The 24,228-nt window shown below is 34.1% G+C and overlaps 1 protein-coding gene across 1 annotated transcript in view; it reads right to left on the reverse strand.

Annotated features, from left to right (window-relative positions):
- The window catches only part of LOC120412892 (semaphorin-2A), a 142,155-nt gene that overhangs the window by 20,783 nt on the left and 97,144 nt on the right, over positions 1 to 24,228 (reverse strand). Inside the window, exons 8-10 of the mRNA XM_039573522.2 lie at positions 18,285 to 18,392; positions 12,918 to 13,055; positions 8,928 to 9,060 (exon numbers count right to left, since the gene is read on the reverse strand). Of these exons, the coding sequence (XP_039429456.1) occupies positions 8,928 to 9,060; positions 12,918 to 13,055; positions 18,285 to 18,392 (379 nt within the window). The remainder of the gene's footprint in view (positions 1 to 8,927; positions 9,061 to 12,917; positions 13,056 to 18,284; positions 18,393 to 24,228) is intronic.

Consider the following 24,228-nt stretch of genomic DNA (forward strand, 5'->3'; position numbering starts at 1 on the left):
GATTTTTTCCAGGAATCTGTTAAGTCCAGTAACTATTTTTAGAAATAAATTTAATTAAAATTTCAAAATGATTTTAAATAAATTCAGATTTTTCGAAGAATCTTATAAATTCAGTAACCATGTTTTTAAAATAAATTTGATTAATTTGTCAATATAATTTTAAGTAAAGTCAGAATTTTTCTGGGACTTTTATAAATCCAGTTACTATGTCTTTAAATAAATTTAACTAAAATTTCAAAATAATTTTAAATAAATTCTGTTTTTTTAACAGGAATCTTATAAATCCAGTATTTTTTTTAAATAAATTTAATTAAAATGTCAAGTGTCAACTGGTTTCATGATCCGGATTATTTAGAACAGGTTCCAATTGGCCATTTGGCCACACATCAGATTCGGATTTTTTCCAGGAATCTGTTAAGTCCAGTAACTATTTTTAGAAATAAATTTAATTAAAATTTCAAAATGATTTTAAATAAATTCAGATTTTTCGAAGAATCTTATAAATTCAGTAACCATGTTTTTAAAATAAATTTGATTAATTTGTCAAAATAATTTTAAGTAAAGTCAGAATTTTTCAGGGACTCTTATAAATCCAGTTACTATGTCTTTAAATAAATTTAACTAAAAATTCAAAATAATTTTAAATAAATTCTGTTTTTTTAACAGGAATCTTATAAATCCAGTATTTTTTTTAAATAAATTTAATAAAAATGTCAAGTGTCAACTGGTTTCACGATCCGGATTATTTAGAAAAAGGTTCCAATTTGGTCATATTTTTTATTCTGATTTTAAATAAATTCAGTTTTTCTCCAGGAATCTGTTAAGTCCAGTCACTATTTATTTAAATAAATTCAATTAAAATTTCAAAATAATTTTAAATAAAATCTGTTTTATTTTAACAGGTATTTTATTGTTCCAGTAACTTTTTTAAATAAATTTAATTAAAATGTCAAGTGTCCACTGGTTTCCTGATCCGGATTATTTAGAACAGGTTCCCATTAGCCATTTGACCTATTTCTGATTCTGATTTTAAATAAATTTAATTAAATTCTGATTCTGATTTTAAATAAATTCAGATTTTTTCAGGAATTTGTTAAGTCCAGTAACTATTTTTAAAAATAAATTTAATTAAATTTTCAAAATGATTTTAAATAAATTCAGATTTTTCGAAGAATCTTATAAATCCAGTAACTATGTTTTTAAAATAAATGAATTTTAATTGTCAAAATAATTTTAAGTAAAGTCATAATTTTCAGGGACTCTTATAAATCGAGTAACTATGCTTTTAAATAAATTTAACTAAAATGTCAAAATAATTTTAATTTTAATTTTTTTTCCAATTGGCAATTTGGCCACATTTCTGATTTTGATTTTAAATAAATTCAGATTTTTTTCCAAGAATCTGTTAAGTCCAGTAGAAATAAATTTAATTAAAATTTCAAAATGATTTTAAATAAATTCAGATATTTCGGAGAATCTTATAAATCCAGTTACTATGTTTTTAAAATAAATGAAATTAAATTGTCAAAATAATTTTTAATTATTTCAGAATTTTGCAAGGAATTTTATAAATCCGGTGAATATGTTTTTTTTTAAATAAATTTAATTATATTGTCAAGTGTCCACTGGTTTCCTGATCCAAATTATTTAGAACAGGTTCCCATTAGCCATTTGGCAACATTTCGGAATCTGATATTAAATAAATTCATATGTTTTACAGGAATCTTATAAATCCAGTAAACGAAACTATTGGCACTACGCCCCCCGGCCCCGGGGCATGGCCTTCCTCTAACGTGGGATTTCTGCTCCAGCGCCTCTGACGAGACAGGAGAAACCGGGACCGACGTTTTACTTCACCATCCGATAGAAGCTCAGTGGATAAGGCGGGAATCGAACCCGCGTCTCATAGCATCATCGGGATCGGCAGCCGAAGCCGCTACCCCTGCGCCACGAGACCCACCTAAATAAATCCAGTAACTATGTTTTAAAACAAAATTAATCATAATGTCAAAGAAATTTTAAATAAATTCTGATTTTAAAACAGGAATCTTATAAATCCAGTATTTTTTTTAAATAAATTTAATTAAAATGTCAAGTGTCATCTGGTTTCCTAATCCGGATTTTTTAGAACAGGTTCCCATTGGCCACATTTATAAATCTGATTTTAAATAAATTCAGATTCATTTTAAGGAATCCTGAATGTTTCTTAATAAAAATATTTTACAATATTTTAACAACATTTAAAACAGGTTCCGGTAGGCCACTCGACCAAATTTCTGATCTGATTTGTTTTCCAGGAATCTTGAATTTTGTCCACTGGTTCCCTGATCCGGAATATATAAACAGGGTCCGGTTAGCCATTTGGCTACATGTCTGAATCTGATTTTGATGAAATTTAGATTAATTTAAAAAAATAAACTTATTTTTTTTATTTTAAATAAAATTGTCAAGTGTCCACTGGTTCCATGATCCGGAACATTTAGAATAGATTCCCGATGGCCACATTTCTGATTCTGGCTATAAATAAAATCAGATTTTTTTCAAGGAATTTTGAAATTCTGGTAACTAAAACAACTTTTTAATAAATTCAATAAAAATGTCATGTGACCACTGTTTCCCGGATCCGGGACAGTCAGAACAGGTTCCCATTGGCCCCTTGGCCATATTTTGGGATTCTGAAAATATAGAGTAGCAAAAAATGCTTCAACACCACATTTGTTTTTCTAAATTGTCTGACACATAGGAATTTTGAAAAAAAAACTGCTTAAATGTTTTCTAGTTTCCGGATCCGGATTGGCCAGAACCGGTTCTCAATGGCCACATTTTCGATAAAACACCTTCGGATATGCTTGGACAAACCATTTTTTGAGTTTGTATTGATTGTTTGAAGCAATAGTATGTTTTTTTTCGCATAAAGAGCAACAAATTTCAAAATTTTGAAGATTTCGCACAATTTTGGCCATTAATCCGGATTTCCACCGGAACCGGTTACGGGAACCGACCAACGGGACTATATTTTGGGTTTTTCTAACAATTTACCGTCCAATGACACCAGAAGCATCTAAAAAGACCTAATAGAACTTAAGTTACAGTGAAAACAAAATAAAAAATATTTTTTCGACGGGGGGTGATTCATATGCAAAACTTCTGCATTGAATATCTCGAGCTAGGGTAACAATTAAGACATGGGCCAGGTTGCATTGTGTTCAGGAAGCCGATCCCTCGGGGAGTTTTTTGAATCGTCCTGCTAATAACAAAAAAATATTTTTTGTTACGCTGTGTTATTTCCTTATTTTTGCAAAAAATTTCAATAATTTGTTTTTAATTATTTATTTTTAAATTTTGATCGATGATTGAATAGACTTTGTTTATAAAAAATTCTAGTTTTAAGAAAATACTTAAGATAAGAAATGCATACTATTTGAGGTTCTGGATAAGTCAGGAAAAATTCGGGAAGCTGAAAATGGGATTTGAGCGGTCACCCTGATTTTAAATATATATCTAAAATGTTACCAAATTGAAGAGCTACAAGTTGCTAAATAATTTTTATACTTCTCAACCATTTCTCAAATTGTTAAATGTTTTGTTAGCAATATTTACATTTGATTATTCCTTGTAGCCAGTATTTGTAAAATAATCAGTTTTGTGAATATAGTTTTGAGTTTCATAATTGGATAAAAAAGCCATTTAGGCTTTAAATAATTTTTGAGCTGTTTTTAAACGTTTATTAGAATTGGACTGTTCTGTTTTTTGAAAATATCAGCTTATTATATTTTTAATCATGAGTATATTTTTTAAATTTAAAAGCAATTTTTTCCGGTTTATGAAAAAAGAAGTTGACTTTATAGCTGTCGGCCACCATTGCTAGTACCAACCACGAGTGTCTTCCCTTTATCTACAAGGACTTCGCCGCCCTGGGCTCCTAAGTGTATGAAAGTATGGCACGGAGCGACGGCCGAATACCCATATTTACACAAAGAATTTAAGAGCACCCGCCGCGGGATTCGAACCGGCGATTGTGAGTCCAGTGCGCGGTCCGATTGATCCACACGGGCACGACAAAATATACACAATATTATTCAGTTTTATTCAGTTCTCAAATCGTTTGAGATTTTTGTAATAAAAGATTTGAGATTTTCATGCTGATTGTTTTTGGCGCTATTTGAACGGATTTTTTGAAAGGGAATCTAAAACTTTTGAAAAATGGAATTGTCTCAAGAATATTTAAAAGAAACTGTGAGATATCAAATAAAACCCACGTTGCGAATATTTTAAGAAAAAAATAAAGCATTCACATGGTTATACAATTAAATTTAAGCTTCTTTGAAAATACTATTTTTTAATTAATTTAACAAAAGCTCGGATAATTAAGCATTTTATGTTGGGATCATATTATTTTGACTAAAAAACCAGATCAATTGAAAATAATGACTTTCTATTGGTAAAACGTTGAAAATTGGTGAAAATTATGAAACATTCTGTAGAAGATTTGTATAAAATATATTGCAGAAAAAGCTATCAGTACTTTTAAAAGATAGTTTTTTGACTATTTTTTAACCATCTGTTAAACTAAGTGTTCAAGAATCAAGGTAACCGTAAAATTGGCTATTTGTTAGCTTGAAAAATCAGTAAACCTAATATTAAGGATATGTTGAGAATTTTTGAGGAGGTACCAAATTTATGTTATGCTTGTAAAAATAAAGATAACGGTTAAGAAAGTCCAAAATCAAGGGTATATCAAAATCAAATCAAAAACATGGTTTTGATATTCATCACGACGATGAATTGATTTGATCTGAATTATTATGCAACAAATAGTAGAACAATTAAAACTTCTCTTTTGAAAAAAATTAAAGTTCAAATTACAAAAAATGCCTTTTAATTTTATTATGGACTCTGAAAAAATACTGGAGTTATCAATTTTCTTTTGGAGAATATAAATAATTAAGCCGATACAACTCAACGCCACAAGCTTCGATTAAAAAATACACCAAAAATCAATTTTCAATTAATTTTTGATCTATAAAAAAATGGAAAGAGGAACTCGGAAATTAAAAAACATCAGGTCCAAGCCGAGTCCAAGGTAGACTTTTTAATGTGCTTTATGTATTTGAAAATTTAAGTTTTCAGGGGTCAACTTCGGCTGTGTGTTTTCTAATCTTTTATTTCCTTAAACAATCAAATCAATGAAAAAAGTGTTTCAAAATGCATTTAACAGCTGCCCAGTTGTTTTGCAATCGTAAGTTTTAAAAATATCTGGTTACAGACGAAATATATGTTTCGACTTATTAAAAAGCTTTTTGCAGTACTGTTCAAGGAAATTTTACAAAAAAAAAAAATCAAAACATTTTTGATCCATGCTAAATATGAATTTAAACGCAGGGAAGTGCATTTCAAATTGTTTTAAATTTCAATTGAAGACAAATAACAAACACCCCAAAATAAAAATTTAAGTCAAGTTTGATGAATTGGAAAACAAATGTTTCTTCGAAATTGGAAACAATGGTATTTGATGCTTTTTGAAATAAATTATTGTTTACAAATTCAACTTTTTTATCATAAAATTATTTTTATTAGGTACTTTTCAGTACTGGGGCCTGGTTACGATCGAGTCGGTTTTTGTAATTACATTTTTCTCAAAGCTAAAAGTAATTACAGAGGATCTTGTGTGTAAATGTTAGTAGGAGGGAAGCCGATTATCGCGGCCTATTCGAGGAAACTCAACTTCATAAATTGCTTGGATAAGCTTAGAAAACTACTGACCGTGTTTAAAAGTTGCTTTAATTGCAATAATGTAATTGAAAATGTTTATGAAGATAGTTCCATATGCCTTAGTCGTTTTGACTTCTAGTTTAAAGTATATATCTTTTGAATAAATTGAAAATAGTTATTTTATTTTATTTCTCAAACTTCAAGAAATTGAGAAAAAAAAACAATATGAGTCACAAGGAAAACACTTTTAATGTGGTTTGTAAAAGAATTATTTTGGCTAGAAAATGTGAGTAATACAAATGTCAGCACTAACAATGCTTGAAAATTGCCAGCATATTGAAGCAGAAATTTTCGGATGGTAATTATCAGCTTTAAATTATATGTTGTCTGTCCAAATAAAAAAAAAATATATAAGATCTGTAATGTCGCAAAAAGTGAAAACCCGAGCAGACGGAAATAACTTGGGAATAACATTTTTTGTTATTTGAAAATACTAGCCCAATAATATTATATGTTATTTATAACAAGATTTGTTATTCGTCGTTATGAATTTTTTGTTATTGGATTGTTATTGTCATAACAGACTAACATTTTCTTCTTTGAACAAATCTTTGTTTTTATTTTTTTGTTATTATACATTTAATCCGATCATCCCAATAACATTTGGAGATATTCTTCCATAACAAAGTTGTTTTGGATTTCAACCAATATCAGACCAATAACAAATTTTGTTATGATAACATAAACTGTTATTATACCCTTATGCAAAAATGGATTTTTCAAGAAGATTCCATAACAATTCTGTTATTTTAACAGTATTTGTTATTGAAATGGCATGAATTTTGTTATTACCGTCTGCCCGGGAATAAACATTATTTTGAAAAAGTGTAATTTGTAGTATCTCTATGTAACGGTACTCTCCCATCACCAGATTTTGATCCTGACGTTCGGAGAGCAGCTCCTTTGTGTGTCCAACAGACAGCTCATCGCGGCGGTTTCAAGGATTCTTTCAACCTGGGAGAAACGAAGAAGATATTCAAGGGGGTTTCCTCAGCGAACAACGTTTGTTGATTTTCAGGAAATGCGACCTTCTCGAAATGAGCTTTAGTAGTTTTTTTTCGTATTGATTCTTCTCACAGACGGTAACCTAGACATCAAGCCAACATTCCACCGCTTGAAGAGCATTCAGAATGCTATTGTTCAGTGCCCCTGAAGTGGTTGCAATTTCTGGGATGAGAAAGTAATGAAACAAATTCTACTCACAATAGCGCACAACAGCGCTCATCGCAACTGGATTGAAATTTAATGGCAATTGTTTGAATCGGGATGCTGGTGGGGAAAGGGTTTATGGCTGGAAAGTTACGAGCTACGGGATGACATTGTACGGGATGATGAAAGTAATTCGCTTTTGATTGATTGCTTTTCACTGGTAGTGCAGTACACAACAATGGCTCGGTTTTATTGCTCTGAGCTTAATGAAAGGGCGATTGTTTTAGGTTGAGCATTATTTGAATGACTAAAATATTTAGTAACAAAATTGTAAGTAAGATAGAAACTAAGCTGTGTAGATTCAAAAACAACTTCAAAAGACTTCTTTTCAGAAAAGTGTCATTCATTTCAGATTGCAATTACAGATTCACATACAACTGACCATCGTCACCAGGAACTGGGGACAGATTAAGTGCAAACAAAGTCCTGCCTTGCCACACCAAATCAAAAGCTTCCCACACTTTGGAAAGCATTCATCAATCGTCGGTCAGTAGCTGGAAATAAGAAAAACAACACCTCTGTACAAAGAAGAGCACCTGAAAAGGTGCAGTAATAGTTTGCCCCTCACCCTCCTTTACGCAAATAGACGCTCAACAGACGCGAAGCAGTTAGTGTGGCAAGTTTTCCCAACACCTTCTCGCAGTACCGGGTGTGGGAGGCAAATTTGCCCCCCTCCATTGAAAGCTCAACGCTGGCGGGTGGATGTGCAAAAAAGCCTTCCGCAAATAGAGTGCTGAAAGAGGTGGATGGGAGGCAGCAAAAAAAAGCTCTCCCTCTGAAGGATCACTTTTCCATTTAGAACTAGTTTCAGGCTGGAATGAAGAGAAAAAAATGGGAGGAAAATAAATAGTGTGGGGTGAAAATTGCCACCGGTATTCAGTGTGAAGTCAAACATTTCTATCGAAACAGTTTAGAAGGATGAGTCCATCGGAGTAATAGGCGGTAGAATTTCTAGGTAATCTTAAAACAACTTTACTGAATGACAAATGTATTCATAATGATCACATTTAATATTTTAGACAACAAATTTCAAAAAATATTTGATATGAGATTCGAACAAAAGAGTAAGCAAGGAAGTAAGGTTGCTCAACTGTGATTTACTCTAATTTTATTTTATTTATTTTTTAAACAACTTCAGTCGAATATAATTGCAGAGAAAAAGACCTTCACTCAATAGTGTTGCTAGTTTGCCTACTTCCAGGAACACTTCAGCTCGGATGGACAGTTGATGAAACTGGAATTGGGAGTTGAAAAATCTCCTAGACACGGACAGAAAGGATGACACTTTCTGCATGAATGTTATTTTCCTCACCTCACACGACCACTGACTGTCAGGGTAAAGGGGCGGAGTGTTTTACTTGGGAGGATGTTTGTTTGGAAAATACTCTCCACAGGTGAAAAGTGGACCCAGTTTACCTTTACTCGCTCTATTGATTCAGACACTTGAGGCTGGATTGTTTTTGCAAACCTTTGTCGTAAAGGGGATTTCCATTCTTCATCGAAATTGATATTGGTTTTTAGATAACAAGTTTTATTGAAGGCTCTGCAGTTTGAATATGTAGTTTTCAATTTTAATTTGATGTTATTAGATTCTGATCACCCACCAAAATTGCATTTTCCGTAAATGTAAACTGTGACAAAACACAAGAACATTTAATTCTAATTGCAACACCCACAGTTTCTACTAGTAACCTACAAGCTTCTCACGACAATTCTGCGTGGTCCTGCTTAATTCAATAAATTATCTCCCAACCAGAAAACCCCCCTTTTCCCAGAGTTATCGGCAGCATTAGCATGCCAACGTGCCCCTTCTATAAAACCCTGCCCGGAAAATGGAAAGGAAAATGTTCTTTTGGTTTTAAGATAACACCCTTGCTGTATGACTAGGAGAGACAGGTCTGCAAAGAAAACTGCTCCTGAAACCTTGGGGAAGGGAAGATACTCACTATCGAGCCACTTGGAGTCGTATTTCAGGGTGCGCTTAAAGTTGAACACCTTCTTGCCGGTGGTCATGTTGTACAGGTCCGTCCGGAATATCACCGTGTCGGCCTTGGTGAACTCGGCGTTCGTGCCGGAGTACTGCGGGAAGAGAAAGGGGGGGGAGAGAAAGAACGTTAAAGGTGGATATTTAAACGAGATGTATTGTTTGTTTTTTTGCTTTTGGCACTATCACTAGATTTTAAACATTTTTTAATTTGTAGAATACCTGTAGGGACCTAGTACAAGAACATTTTCTGCAAGGTTGTTAACGATAAAATTACGATTACGAAATAACGATAACGATAGAACTATAGAGACGATAATCTATCGTTATCGTTATCGTTATTCCGATAATTCTATCGGCGATAATTTTATCGACGATAACGAACGATAGCTTATATTTTTCTAAAATTGATTTAAAACAACCCAATTATGTTGAATTTTCAAGCTTCCTCTTACTAAATACGTTTTTAATGATATGGAAAGATTCAAAGTAAAAATACAACAAAAAAATCACAAAATACCGTATTATTTTGAAAGTACTCAAATAATTCAAATTTTCAATATGGGTTTCACACAATTCGAAATTTGGCATGCGTTTTAACTATTTTACAGTTTTTTTGCATGTAATACTCAAATTTTCACAAATTCGCAATATGGGTATCAGATGATTCAAAATTTTGCATGTATTTTAACTGTTTTAGGGTTTTTTGAATATTGATAATCATGAAATTTGAGTATTTTCGAGAAAATACGGTATTTTGTGAAAATTTGAGTATTTCATTCAAAAAACTCTAAAACAGTGGAAATGCATGCAAAGTTTCAAATCGTTTGATACCCATATTGCAAATAATAAAAATATGGACATTTTCAAAAAAAATACGTTGTTTTGTGCTTTTTTTTCAATAATGTATGCTTTGAAAATTACTGTATTATCAGAATAAATTTACTAAGAGGAAGTTTGAACCTTAAACATGATTTGGTTGGTTTAAGTCAATTTTAGAAATAGATTCAATATAAGTTATCGTCCGTTATCGTCGATCAAATATCGCCGATAGAATTATCGGAATAACGATAACGATATCGTCGGGACGATAACGATAACCATAATCGTTATCGTTAGACGAAAATATTAACGTTCAGTTATAATAAAAAAATCATTTCCATTCAAGCCATTTATTACTTTAATGAACAAAATATTTAGTTCTTCAACTCAAATTTCAAGTCTAGAATACATATATTTTTTGCAAAAATCGTGTTCTGTATATGAAAATGTTTAAGAAACTAAAGTGATTGGCATTTTGGATAATTTTAATTAGTATACAGTTAAAAAAAATTTGGAAGGCGTTATTTTCTAAGGTTGAATATTACCTCTTTGATGATGTAACTTTAACTTAATTTAGTTTTAAAGTAACATATCAGAAAACTGGTAAAATCACAAATTTTCAGAAGCAAAATTACACATTTTTCTAACATGAAAGATATAACCCATCCCATATGTAATATTACCATGATTTTATACTGTGTACTCGAAAAAAATTAACTTAAATGTTTACACCCAAAATAATATTTTTAATTTTTTTGAGATATATAGTAACATATTTTACACTAGGTTTTTTTTAGAGGAATAAGTAAATTGCAATCGCAAATGATTGAACTTTTTTCTAAGTATACAATTATCAAAAGTTACAGGAAATCAGTAGCTTTTTTTTTAATGTTGTGAGGAATTTTATTTTTCATTCAAGTTAAAATTATTTTCGGAAAAAAATAAAAAATGGTAAAAATGATTTATTTTACAGTGTTACTCAAATTGCTCTCATTTTTTCAACTGACGATATCTCGGTTAAACAGCTTGGTTTCAAGCTTTAATGTTAAAAAAGAAATTTTTTGTTCAATTTTCTGCTCATTTCGATTTGTTTAAAGCGCCTGACAATTAAAAATGTCAAAAACAAGTAACCTCAAAATTATTTTTTTTTGCATTTTTTTTCGTGAAACTCCTTACATTTACTGTCATTCTTGAGCGATGAAACGGCCTAGTGTTCTCTACCAAAAATAACAGAATGGAAAATTAATACCTTTTAATACTTTTGCTGAAAAATTCTACTTTTCAGCACTAGTATCGAAAAGTAATATTTTTCGATATGTTTTAGTTTTGAACGGTGAATTTACATCACACATGGATGTTTGACAAAAAATTCAATTAAAAAGGCGTTTTTTTGAATCGCAAAAAAAAAGTTCTAAGCAACTCGTTGTAAAACTTGATTTTTTAGCAGTCGTCGTATTGGTAAACCTCGTTGGATAAATGTACGACTCGTGCTGAAAAAAAAACTTTTTTTTTGCTACTTGTTGCGTAAATTACTCGTATTGAAAGAGCTTAAAATTTTACAAACATTTATTTTTAAAATTTCAATCTATCTCGACAACTTTCGACAATTCACTTTAAAATGAAAGACTGATTGAGTAACGCTGAGGAAAACTATTGTTTCCCGAAATTAAAACTTTATGTAGCAATTCGATCGACAAAATGAAAAAAAAAAAACTAATTTTCACAAAAAAACTAATGATGGCATTTTTTGACACCAAACATGTACAAACTACTTATGTCGAAAAAAACAAAGAATAATTGTGAGACTCTACAGAACAGCTCATTTATGAGGTCATTGCTAAATTTGGTTTGGTTGTCATATTTGGCCCAGAGAAACATAAAAAAATATATTTTTCAGCAGTTATGCCGTTGCAAATATTTTTCAAAGTTTATGTCGTTTAAAAGTATTTTGAATTTTTATGAAATTCCAATGTACAGCACTGCAAAAACTTTTTTTTCTGCAAAAAAAAATTCGTCTATACTTAGGTATTTTGGAAACTGATGATTGCAAAACAACTGGGCAGGTGTAAAATGCATTTTTAAATACTTTGTTAATTCAAATGTTGAAACCATGGCTCGTAAATTCAATGTTTAAACCTTTTTTTTTTGCCGCCCCTCAACTTTGGTCAGAGTCTAGGGACATTAACTTCAAAAAATATTTGCAACGGCCTTATGAGCTCTAATTTTTTTTAATTTAAATGTTTTGTTTGTATTTTTTTTACAAATACTTTTTGTTCATGAAATCTTTAATATTCTGCAGACATTATGGCTGTAGGCTTTTGCTTTTCTTAATCAAAAATCACTCTTTATTAAACTTAAAAACACTTTTGAATAAGGTTATTCTGCTTTAGTTTGGCATTCGTTGGTTTGGTCACACGGAGAAAAAAGAGTTCCCAAAATCGTGAACAAGCGTTCATGAAAATGGGAACCACGAACAAAGTGTTCAAATCCCATGGTACGTTTTTGGAAATCGTACCATGGAATTTGAGCACTTTGTTCGTGGTTCCCATTTCCATGAACGCTTGTTCACGATTTTGGGAACTCTTTTTTCTCCGTGCAGCAAAAAAAAAATCAAAGCAGTGTCGAAAAGTATTTCTTTTAGTTACATGTACTGAAAAGTTTGATTTTCAGCATTCAAATGGCTGCACTAATGAACTTTGTAGCAATTTAGTTATTAAGTTGTTTTTTTTAAACGAAATTGTAAAAAATGAATCTGAACTGAAGATACACTTTGCAGCGAAAACAATAAATATCGCAATCATTTATCAGATCACGAGTTTGCCACAAATTTACGGACAAAAAAAAGGTACTAAACCCGTTCCCAGAACAATTGATGACCACGGACTCGCGCTCGGTTCTAAAATTTATTCCCCGATAGTTATTTAGGTATCCCTCCCCGGAGAGGGGATTGTACATCTCCGCAGCTTGGCCACCAGGGCTGACCACCCACAAATCCGCGTGGATTTGTGGCCCCACGGGGAGGTTACCAAAATCCCCACAAATTCAATGTTTCTAATGCATTTTCGCTTGCATTTTTTTTTTGTTTTTGTTGCTCAAGCTGAATCCAGCGCAGTTTTCATATTTCACTCACCAGCGCGGGCAAATCGGCGGGATTGCCCTGGTGCACGTAGATGGCGGTCGAATTGTCCAGCGGATCGTACGGGCACTTGGCGATGCCGAGGCCGATTCCGGGCACGAACTCCGATCGTGACAGATGGGTCAGGTTGGACTGCAATGGGAAAAGAGGGGAAAAGAAGAGGGTTTTAAAAAATGGCGAACATGGAATAGATTTCTGCGAGCGATTTTTTTTGCAGCCTGTTTGATTCTGTTATCTTTTATTTTTTTCGAGCGCTTTTCATTCACAGCATATAGTTTGCCCCATCGAGCTTTTTTTACCAGCGATAATTTGAACGAATTGATCACATGCATCGACTAGTGGAAAGTCCTTTTCATTGGTGGAATTTTACAGCTGGAAAACCTCTGGCCTAACAAAGCGCGGAAAAACTGCGCAAGCCTTCTTTTATTGTACTATTTTATGCAATCAAACTCCACGTAAACAAAAGCTAAACCGAGCTGCTCCGAATAAATATTAGATAGTATTTCCCGAGCTAGTTTAGTGAAACGTTACACGGCTTTGTGACCAATGAATGAAAGTTGAAAAGAGTAACAAAAACAGTTTTGGGGTATAGAAAAAGCTTTTCCATACGCATACAGTAAATAAAATCAGTTCTGAAATTAATTCAAGCATTTTGAATTTGGCTATTGTTTTGTTAATAATGGTTTGGAATCAATTCTATTGATTTTTTGTTTATATGGCATAAATAATAGTTGCATCGTATTAATACAGAGCTTACCTAATTATTCAGTGTTAAATACTCTTTTTAAACTAATAATAACGGAATTAAAAGGAAAAAAGTATGATTTGCTGATGATTAGATGATTTATTTTATTATGCTTTGAACTAATTTAGCATCATTATTCTGAACCAGAGCAATTTCATGTCAAATAGGGAATCGGTTGGTTTTCTCTTCAGTATTTTCTGTAACGATTTTTGCTAAAATGCCCAACCAAAACTCTATGATAATATCAAATATTTGAAGCTTTGCATAGATTTTGTTGTTGTTGCTGCTTCATTTTATTTTTCAATGAATAGAAATAGATACATGATTCTGGACTGAAAAAAATTAAATACGGAAATAAAATTATCAAAAATGGAAATCCCAAGTAACATTAATGGCTTTATCAAAGCAACCGCTATAAAACCTATCAGCCAAAACTAACAGAACCTCTATAAACCCCACCTAAAATCCAAAAAAACCTCCGCCAACGGTTGCTACGGCCTCTTTATAAAACCTTCATAGGAGTTTAAGGTTTTTCATCTGAATTTTAACAACCTGGTCAAAGCCTTAATAAAACCTTTATCAAAACCTTGGTATTAGTAAGGGAAAATGACATTTCATACGGCTTCATGCATCTTATGACAAAAAGATTTTGTTTTGGTAAAAAATAAGTCGTCGTCTTGCCAAATGCAGCTATGGAGATAGATATTGAAGGTAAATAAAATAATTTCAAAGCTTGTTACTAACAATTGGTGGCTCAAATTCAGCTGCGGTTATAATTTTATTGATAAATGTGTGGAAGATAAAGTCAAAACGTTACTTAATCCACCCTTAGGTGGTTGGTGCCTTCCTCACATTTAAAGGGTGCTATCCAAAATAGACACAAAAGGGCAGTGTTTTATCAATTTGACTCATTATTCATACCACTAGATTGGGTAGTCAGATCTTCATATTGCAGGGTGGACAACGATTTCATCAAAATATCTGAGATCCGGCCTCCAAAAAGTGCATAAATAGCACTTAAGTGCTTATAACTTTTGATAGGGTTGTCAGATCTTCAATGTCTTAGACGCGTTGGACAGGTCTTTTGATTACCTATCCAATGATAGGTCGCATGAGAGATCCGGACAACGTTTTCATCAAAATATCTAAGATCCGGCCTAGAAAAAGTGCATAAATAACACTTAAGTGCTCATAACTTTTGGTAGGGTTGCCAGATCTTCAATGTATTTGACGCGTTAGAAAGGTCTTTTAGATACCTTTCTAAAAATGTATAACATGACGGGGTTTCTTACAAAAACCACCCTTTTTACAATCTTCCGAACATTAGTCAAAATCGTTTTTTTAGCATAACTTTTGAAGTACTTCACTAATCTGCATAATTTTTAATAGCGACTTATGGGACCCCAAGACGGATCGAATGAGGCCAAAACGGACAAAATCGGTTTAGCCAGTCTCGAGATAATCGAGTGACAATTTTTTGATCAACATCCCACCACACACACAGACATTTGCTCAGAATTTGATTCTGAGTCTATAGGTATTAGGGTGGGTACGGATTTTGAAAAGTTCTAAGATCAAGTTCTGGTGTGGTTCCCTTTGTAGGGCATACCCATAGAGACTCTCAGGTCAAATTTCAGCTCATTTGGTTGAAAACTGGCTTGTCTCAAGCGGGTTCAAGTTTACATGGAAATTACTATGGGAAATTTTGAATTTTTGTTCATTCGCTCCTACAGGCCTGGGGAAAACATGTAGAAACTTCTAGGATGGCTAAAAATGAGCGGAATCGCCTGGAAAACAACTTTCCCTAAGAGACCAGGTCGATTCGTTCAACCCCCATCGAGCTCAACGGCAATACATCCGGGGTTTTCGGAACCAACGGTTTTCCCCAGAAAAGCATCAAATTTTCCTTAGCATGCTGTGAATGCTTGATGAACACCGCGACGCCACATGTCAAACAGCTACCACGTGGACTAGCATCTCCTATAAAAAAATACTTTTTATTACTTTTTGAACCATAGAATTATAATTCAGGGTGATCAGGATACTATTCAGCTGTATTCTGAACCTCCAAATAAGAAAAAAAAAACTGTTATGTTGCACCATAACAGTTTTTTTCTTTTACAATCACGTGGTAGCTGTTTGACACGTGGCGTCGCGGTTTTCATGAAGCATTCATAGCATGCTAAGGAAAATTTGATGCTTTTCTGGGGAAAACCGTTGGTTCCGAAAACCCCGGATGCATTGCCGTTGAGCTCGATGGGGGTTGAACGAATCGACCTGGTCTCTTAGGAAAAGTTGTTCTCCAGACGATTCCGCTTATTTCTGGCCATCCTAGAAGTTTCTACATGTTTTCCTCAAGCCTGTAGGAGCGAATGAACGAAAATTCAAAAATTCCTATAGTAATTTCCATGTAAACTTGAACCCGCTTGAGACAAGCCAGTTTTCAACCAAATGAGCTGAAATTTGACCTGAGAGTCTCTATGGGTATGCTCTACAAGGGGAACCACACCAGAACTTGATCTGAAAACTTTTCAAAATTCGTACCCACCCTAATAGGTATACATGAAGGTGGGTCTAGGAGGTCTAATTGAGAAGTTCATTTTTCGAGTGATTTTATAGCCTTTCCTCAGTAAGGTGAGGAAGGCAAAAAAATCAACTCACTTCATCACAATTTTTTTTTTTTGCAATCACAGTTTTAATTAGTTTTTTTGATCGCATTTTCTATTGCAAAAAAATTTAAAATTTTTTTTTGCAATTCCGTCGCGAAACTCCTTACTTCTCCTGTCATTCTTGAACGACGGAAAAGCCTACTTTTCTGTACCAAAAATTACAGAATCGAATAGCAACACTTTTCAAAATAAATGCTGAAAAGTTCTACTTTTCAGCACTCAAATGGGGGCTGAAAATTTGAACTTTTCAGCACTTGTTTCGAAAACTAACACTCTTCAACATTTTTTTTTATTTAAACGATTCATTGACAAAATACATGAAAATTTGACAGAAAATTTCACTCAGTGTGTGTTTTTTTGGAATTGCAAAAAATGTTGTTTGGAACTCGTTGCAAAAATTGATTTTTTCAGCACTCTTCGTATTTATCCAACTCGGTGAACCTCGTTGGATAAATGTACGACTCGTGCTGAAAAAATCCTCTTTTTGCAACTTGTTCCAAAAAAAAGCCCTTATTAGAACGAGGATTGAACCACCAACTTCTTGGTTATTGATCCGACACGCTACCACCGCGCAATGGACGCTTGATGAGAAGTGAGTGAAAGAGCACCAACATATGCTGCTCTGTGGAGTGTTGCTCGGGGACGGGCCAGCATTATATGTGTTGGTGAGAACTGCAGATCGCTGAAATAGTTACACGCGGGCAAAAATGATCTAGGGGCTTGCTGCAAAAAGTGTTATAAAATGTGACATTTTCTGCAGCAAATCCACTGTTGCAGATTTTGAGATATATGTTTCCTTTGGGTGCATGAATGAAAACACACAATTAAGATGAATTTCTGACATCGTTAATAAATGATGTCAGAAATTCATCTTAATTGTGTGTTTTCATCAAATTTAAATCAAATTTTGGCTGCGTTAAATGCTCTTTCAGGAGCTTATGGTTTTAAGTGAGCTTTTTGCATGCCTAATGGCACATGACAGTTGTAACACTCTTGGTTTTAAAGAAGCATGCAATAAAACCGTTTGGGATGGCATTGCTATTTGGTTTTCAAGCCTGTATTAAAACTTTCATAAAACCTTATTGAAAGCCAGTCGGCTTTTTGTCCGACGCATAAAACCTTGTTTAAACTTATTAATTAGCTTCTGCTTATTGGTTGCGATGAATGCCAATATAAAACTTTTAAACGATCAAGATGCTACCTTAAAACCTTCATAAAACTAGGCGAGTGGCTAGCTGGTTCAGAAATGTTAGTTGGGATGTTGTTATCATCAACATCAATGGAACAAATAGAGAAAATAGGTTTCAAATATATTCAAAATTCGCTCTACAGCATTGCATGATAGAGGCCTTTGAGAAGTTGCGAAGCGAGGAAAGATAGCACCCACTTATCTTCCACGGCTCGTGGATGTAACTTCTGGAGGTCCTGGTCAATAACGGAGTAGCAACTGCGGGTGGGCACCTATGCTTATGCTTATGCTTATGCTTATTCAAAATTCGCTCTACAGCATTGCCTTGGCGTTCTCGATTGCGAGATTCCTACTCGAAACTAGATGTCCGAAGGTTTGATTGTTGAGGCAATTGCAAACCTTTTTTACACCGCTTCCATCCACCCCGGGATTCGAACTGACGACCTTTGGATTGTGAATCCAACTGCCAACCAGCGACTCCACCGAAACAGGACCCAGGGAGACGACTCCTACACACCTGGACTGAGCTAACGACCTAACCTCTAGGTTAGACCGGGGCCAACATTTACTTTAGGCGTGATCAGACAAATCTCGTCTCGAAAAATGCTAACGGGACCTTCTGGGAATCGAACCCAGGCCGACTGGGTGAGAGGCAACCACGCTTATCCCTACACCACGGGTCCCGGCATTCGTTATTTTTAACGAAATTCTTGAAATTGATACATTATTTACGTTAACTTATCTTTATTGATACTTACATAGATCACCACATCCTTGGGGTTGTGCGCATTTGTACCACAGATATACAACCGATTTCCATTATCCATCGGCTGTATCACTCGTATGTGATTTTTGCAGTCAAACATCTGAAAAGAGAGAATAAAACGAGAAATATCTAATAAGTTTCAACTCTTGATGGGATTCGCTTAAGGTGGGATTGATCTATTATCTTCGATAAAATTAAACTTCGTCTGGTCTTCTTGTACCGGTAACAAATTGATACCAATTTCATTCAATTCCGGTGAGTGGAGCAGTCGCGTTCAGGATTGATAAATGACGCCAATAAATTGAACAATTTCATTGGAATCAACCTTTGTCACGACAGCCACCACAGTAAACGAGAGACTATTAATGGAACAGCTTGAGTTTGAGTTACAGCGCACGCTGTGGGTCGCATTTGGGACATCTAATTACATTTCTGATTGCTTCAATTATAAGCTATTAAGTGCTTTCGTTTAGAACTCCGGCCCGTAGCTCAATGTTTAATATTTAAAGCAAAAAATCCCATCAACTTCTTATAAACAGTTGTTTTAAAAATACTTTCTTCTTTACCTCCAAAGTTAACCCAAACCTTCATCACTTATTCACGGAAAGTGTTGCTCGACCCTTAACCAACTTTAGCGCAGCGCAGCGAGGAATCGATAGACCGGTGAAAAGTTGGGTTGAAAATCCACTCCCAGCGGCGGGGAGGGAGGTTGAAGTGTAATTAGTCCCTCGTCCGCCCGAGCCCGGGCACAGACAGCTCCGCTTCAGGTGGAAAAATCAATACTTGAAAAAGGACTCTCGCCCACCACCACGCACACCTGTCGTTAAAAATTTAGTCCCTCGCCTCGGAAGAAACAGAGTCTGACAGGGCCGGGTCAGTTGGTACGGGAAAAGAAAAAAAAAATAAAACACAAAATAATTGGCCAACTTAAAGTTAGAATGTTATTCTTCTCACGGAGGACTTTGGTGAAGGTAGGTATACAGAAAAAAGAAAGAAAACGAAACTCGACGCGGCACGCCATTCGGACATTAGCACATAATAATGGTAATAATTTTGTAAATAGGAAATTTGTTTCCAGAAAGGGCAGGTGGGGTTATGGGCAGGTGGCTGCAAGAACAGTTCACCTGGAATGGTTAAGTTGATGATTTTTGTATCTGTTGCGAGATGTTTTTGTGTCATTGCCAAATTAGTTGTGTTTATTTTGCACTTTTTGAAAGATATCCAAATAACTTGATTTTGTTGTTGCTTAAGTTCTAAAATTACAGTGAACTTGTTACAGAATCCGACAAGAAAAAAACATTCATTGTCTTGAGATATTAATTTAACGATAAGTTTATTCACAAGTTATTTGGATAAATGAAAGCGTGTTATGCAAATAGATTTCTACTTCTTTAAAGGTGAAGTTTTTTTTTCGATTTTAGTCTATGTATTAGTTACTGTTCATGCAGAACAAACAAAAGCAATTCGCCTAATTTTTCAAAGAAAAACATGCATTCCGAGTTGAATTTTCTACTACAATCTAATTTATATCCAGACACATTTCCAAAATGTTTTTTTCGTCGCTGTTGGGTGGGGCTGTTGGTATTGAAGGGTTTGTTCAATTATTAAGTCAAGAGATTTTTGGAATATCAGCTGAGATACAGTGGCTTAAAGAAAAAGAAACAGGAAAATTGGAGTTTTTTAAGTATCACCCGAACAACCCTTCAATTTCTAAAATCGATATATCAGCAACTAAGAAACGAAGTTGACTTTATAGCTGTCGGCAACTATTGCTAGTACCAACCACTAGTGTCCTCCTTTTTAACTACAAGGACTTCGCCGCCCTGGGCTCCTAAGTGTTTGAGTACGACACGGAGCGACGGCACCGGATACCCATATTTACACAAATAATTTTAGAGCGCCCGCTACGGGATTCAAACCAGCAACCTCTGGATTGTAAGTCCAGTGCGCGGTCCCATTGATCCACACGGGCGAGACTCAGCAACTAAGGGCGATGCAAATATTTTTCAAAGTTTTTGGGGTGGGGACTTTAAAAATATTAATATTGGAATAAAAAGCCAAAGCATGGAAAAAAGTTTAAAATTGCATTTCACACTAGTTCAGTTCTATTGCAATCATTAGTTTTCAAAAAATGTATGATTTGACGAAACAAAGTATTTTTTTTAAAATTCAAATGATTTCTAAATCAACTTAAACATGCTTAAAAATGATTGTAAACGCAGGGGATTGCATTCAAAATTGATTTCAGCTGATTCTCTTAAATTTTCATTGGAGTTTTGAAGTTTTTTGAAAAACTTTTTTTGGCCTTCAGATTTTTTGAGCCAAACCAAAACAAAAACTTTATATAAAATTTTTACCAGCCTAATGGTCCAATTTTCAATGTTAAAATATGAAACATTCGTGAAATTTTCCGATCTTTTCGAAAACATTTTTTTTTTTTCAAGACTTACAAAGGGCCACCCGGGAAGACGGTAATAACAAAATTCATGCCATTTCAATAACAAATACTTTTAAAATAACAGAAAGTGTTATGGAATCTTCTTGAAAAATGAATTTTTTCATAAGATTTTAATAACAGTATATGTTATCATAACAAAATTTGTTATTGGTCTGATATTGATTGAATGCCAAAACATCTTTGGAACAACATTTTTTGTTATGGAAGAATAACTCCAGCTGTTATTGGGATGATCAGATTAGTTGTTAAAATAAAAATAAATAATAACAAATATTTGTTCGAAGAATAACTAAAAACGTTATTAGTCTGTTATTACAATAACAACCCTATAACAAAAAATCCATAACGACGGATAACAAATCATGTTATAAATAACATAAAATGATATTGGCGTAGTATTTTCAAGTATCAAAAAATGTTATTCCCAAGTTATTTCCATCTGCTCGGGCACACATTAAAAATAATGCCCAATCAACCACCTTTCATTTTCGTCCTAGATAACTTAAATTGTTTGAAATGTCGCGTAGTTATGATTTTTTGACAATTTTTTTATTAGCTTAGATCAGTGTTGAAAATCCGACGACTATGATAAATTTTGTGATTAATCATTGCCTTTTACACCTCACGAATAAGACTGCTGAGAATAGTCTTTATTCAAAAAAATTTTGGTAAAGGAACCCTCAGGTTGCTAACGATAAAATAATCGAGGTTCGATAACGATAATTCTATCGTTTTCGTCGGGACGATAACGATATCTATCGTTATCGTTATTCCGACAACAAATCGGCGATAATTTTAGCGACTATAAAGGACGATAACTTATGTTTAATATATTTCTAAAGGTTACTTAAACCTACCAAATTATGTTGAATTTTCAAGCTTCCTCTTAGTAAACATTTGTTTGATATTAAGGTAAGTTTCAAAGAATAAATACAAAAAAAACACAATATACCGTAATACTTTAAAAGTACTCAAATTTTTATAATTTGCATAAGGCCGGTATTTTATGGTATGGTATGGTATTTTATGAAAATTTTAGTATTTCATTCAAAAATCTCTTAAACAGTTAAAATACATTTAAAATTTCGAATCGTTTGATACCCATCCATATTTCGAATTATACAATTTTAGTATTTTTGTGAATATACGGTAATTTGAGTATTTTTGAGAAAATACGGCATTTTGTGAAAATATAAGTATTCGATTCAAAAAACTTTAAAACAGTTCAAATCATGCAAAATTTCGTTTCGTTTGATACTTATATTCAAGGGACCTGATTGCTCAAAATCAACCACTCCATTCACGAGCACAAATAGCAGGCGACGCGATACTGCCCTGATGAATTCCTACTGTTTGTCACTTTGAAACCATTCGCTCCCGAACACTCTCTTTTCTACTCTCCTTCTCTCTCTGATCGGCTCAGTCTCCGAACGGCTCAGACAGGCCGAACGTCGCCGATCACTCTGAACTGAAAACATTTTTTCTCTGATGCGCTGCGTTATACTCATTGATTTGGGTTGCCTAAAATCAATGTTATCAATTAAATTGTGCATTTATTTTGATTTCATAACATTATAGACACCATTCAAAGAAACATCCACCAAGAAAAAATCAAATTGATGGCAAACTGAGGGCGGGAAAACAAAAAGACTGCCGCTCTGGCATTTTGTGAGAATGGCTCTTCGCTGAGCATGGTAGTGTGTGAGTGTCGTCGAGCGACGGAGTAGGCTAAAAATTTCACGATGTATTTGTTCGCTGAGTGAACAGTTCGGGCCACTCGCTGACTGCTTGCGAGTATCATTCGCTCATGAATGCTAGCGTGTTGGAATAGGCGACGAATGGATAGGCGATGAGTGAGTGGTTTCTGTTCATTGAACCGAAAATCAGCACCCTTGCTTATATTGTGAATTTTTGAAAATTTATTATTTTCGAGAAAATACGGTATTTTGTGATGCAATTGATATAAGGCGTTGAATGCTAGATTTTTTTTGGTATATTGGGCAAAATTGCTTGAATGTAAAATTTAGAATATTTCGATCAAATTTTTGCGTAGGCATCTGGATTCAAAAATGAATACTAATGTTATAATCCACATTAAATTTGAAGTCCCCCCCCCCACTTTTTGTGTGTGTTTTTTTTTAACAGACCGCCCATCCCACCTATTATTGCAACAGCTCTGCATTTAAAAAAATATCTCCCTTTCACAAACCTCAAATCACAGTCAGAGTTCAACGAGATGCCAAACTCGCCACATGAATTTAATATTCCCCAATCAAACAGAAGGTTTTTTTTTGTGTAAAATGTTATCTTTTCCGCGAACAATCCCAATTCTTTTCAATTCATACTTCTGTCAATGGGCTACGTTCACCACCACCATTCAATCTTATTTATTTTATTCCCATATAAAAATAGTACAGGTTTTTGGCCACGATAAAAAAAGTCAGCCTCGCTTTCGGCTCAATATTTGATTGAACAATTGATTCTTCTTTATCGCTCCGTACCTCAACTAATAAAATTGCGATTTTCCCGAATATTTTCCTACCCCTCCCAGCGCCACGCGTTGCGCGATTTTGGTGTGGTCTGTCGAGTTTTTTTTTTATTTTATTTTATGCATCATTCAAAGGCTACATTTTATGCTTGCGTGGGGTCCCGAGTTGAAAGCTGGTGCTGAATGAGAACACGCATTGTTGAACTTTTTTTTTCAAGTTGTGTTTTGTATTGAAATTCAATGAATTTGTATTTGTTATTTTTACGAAAGTCTACCCAATGGAATCCTGTTATTTGTTTTTTTTATACTTCAGTGATACATAAATCAATAAAAAGATCCGCTGAAAATTGCATCAACCATTAACAAACTGTGTTTTTTTTCGCTCTAGGTATTTCTTTCAGTTCTAGAACTAGATTAAGTTTGAGTTCTACGTCAGTTTTCTATTTTTCTAAAAATCATTTCATAATTTATGTTTCAGTTTGCTCGGGATCTCCCTCAAACATTGCCCACTTTATTGATGACATACCCGCGGGGATGGGATGTCAAATTTTGTCCGCTCGATCAGCAGAAGGGCCTTCTGGACACACCTTTTCCAATCTTTTTTATGACAGCATTTTTTCTGTTCGGTACACACCTGCATTGTTTCGCTTTATCGCTTTTCAATTTCGTAACAAAATATGATTTCATGACAGCGCGGCAGGGTGGCGATGGACCATGGATTCGAACGTTCGGAACGCAAAAAGGTGGTTTGGAACCCGTCAAGAAACGGTGAATAAAAGGTGTCATATTTCCAGATTTCGGCGCGGTGGCGGTGTGTGGTGCCATAATCCCGAAACAGTTAGTGCCTTTTACGGTGGAAGAATTGCGAGTGGTTCTTGAAGAGTTTTTCGGCAGAGTTGTGTCTTGCGTGGGGATTTCTTGGGAGGGCTTGGGATGTCTGAATAGTTTCGTTTCTCATAATTTTTTTTTCAATATCGGCTTGTGAAAATA

This window comes from Culex pipiens, chromosome 3, assembly GCF_016801865.2.
Source record: "Culex pipiens pallens isolate TS chromosome 3, TS_CPP_V2, whole genome shotgun sequence".
Taxonomy (NCBI): Eukaryota; Metazoa; Arthropoda; class Insecta; order Diptera; family Culicidae; genus Culex; species Culex pipiens.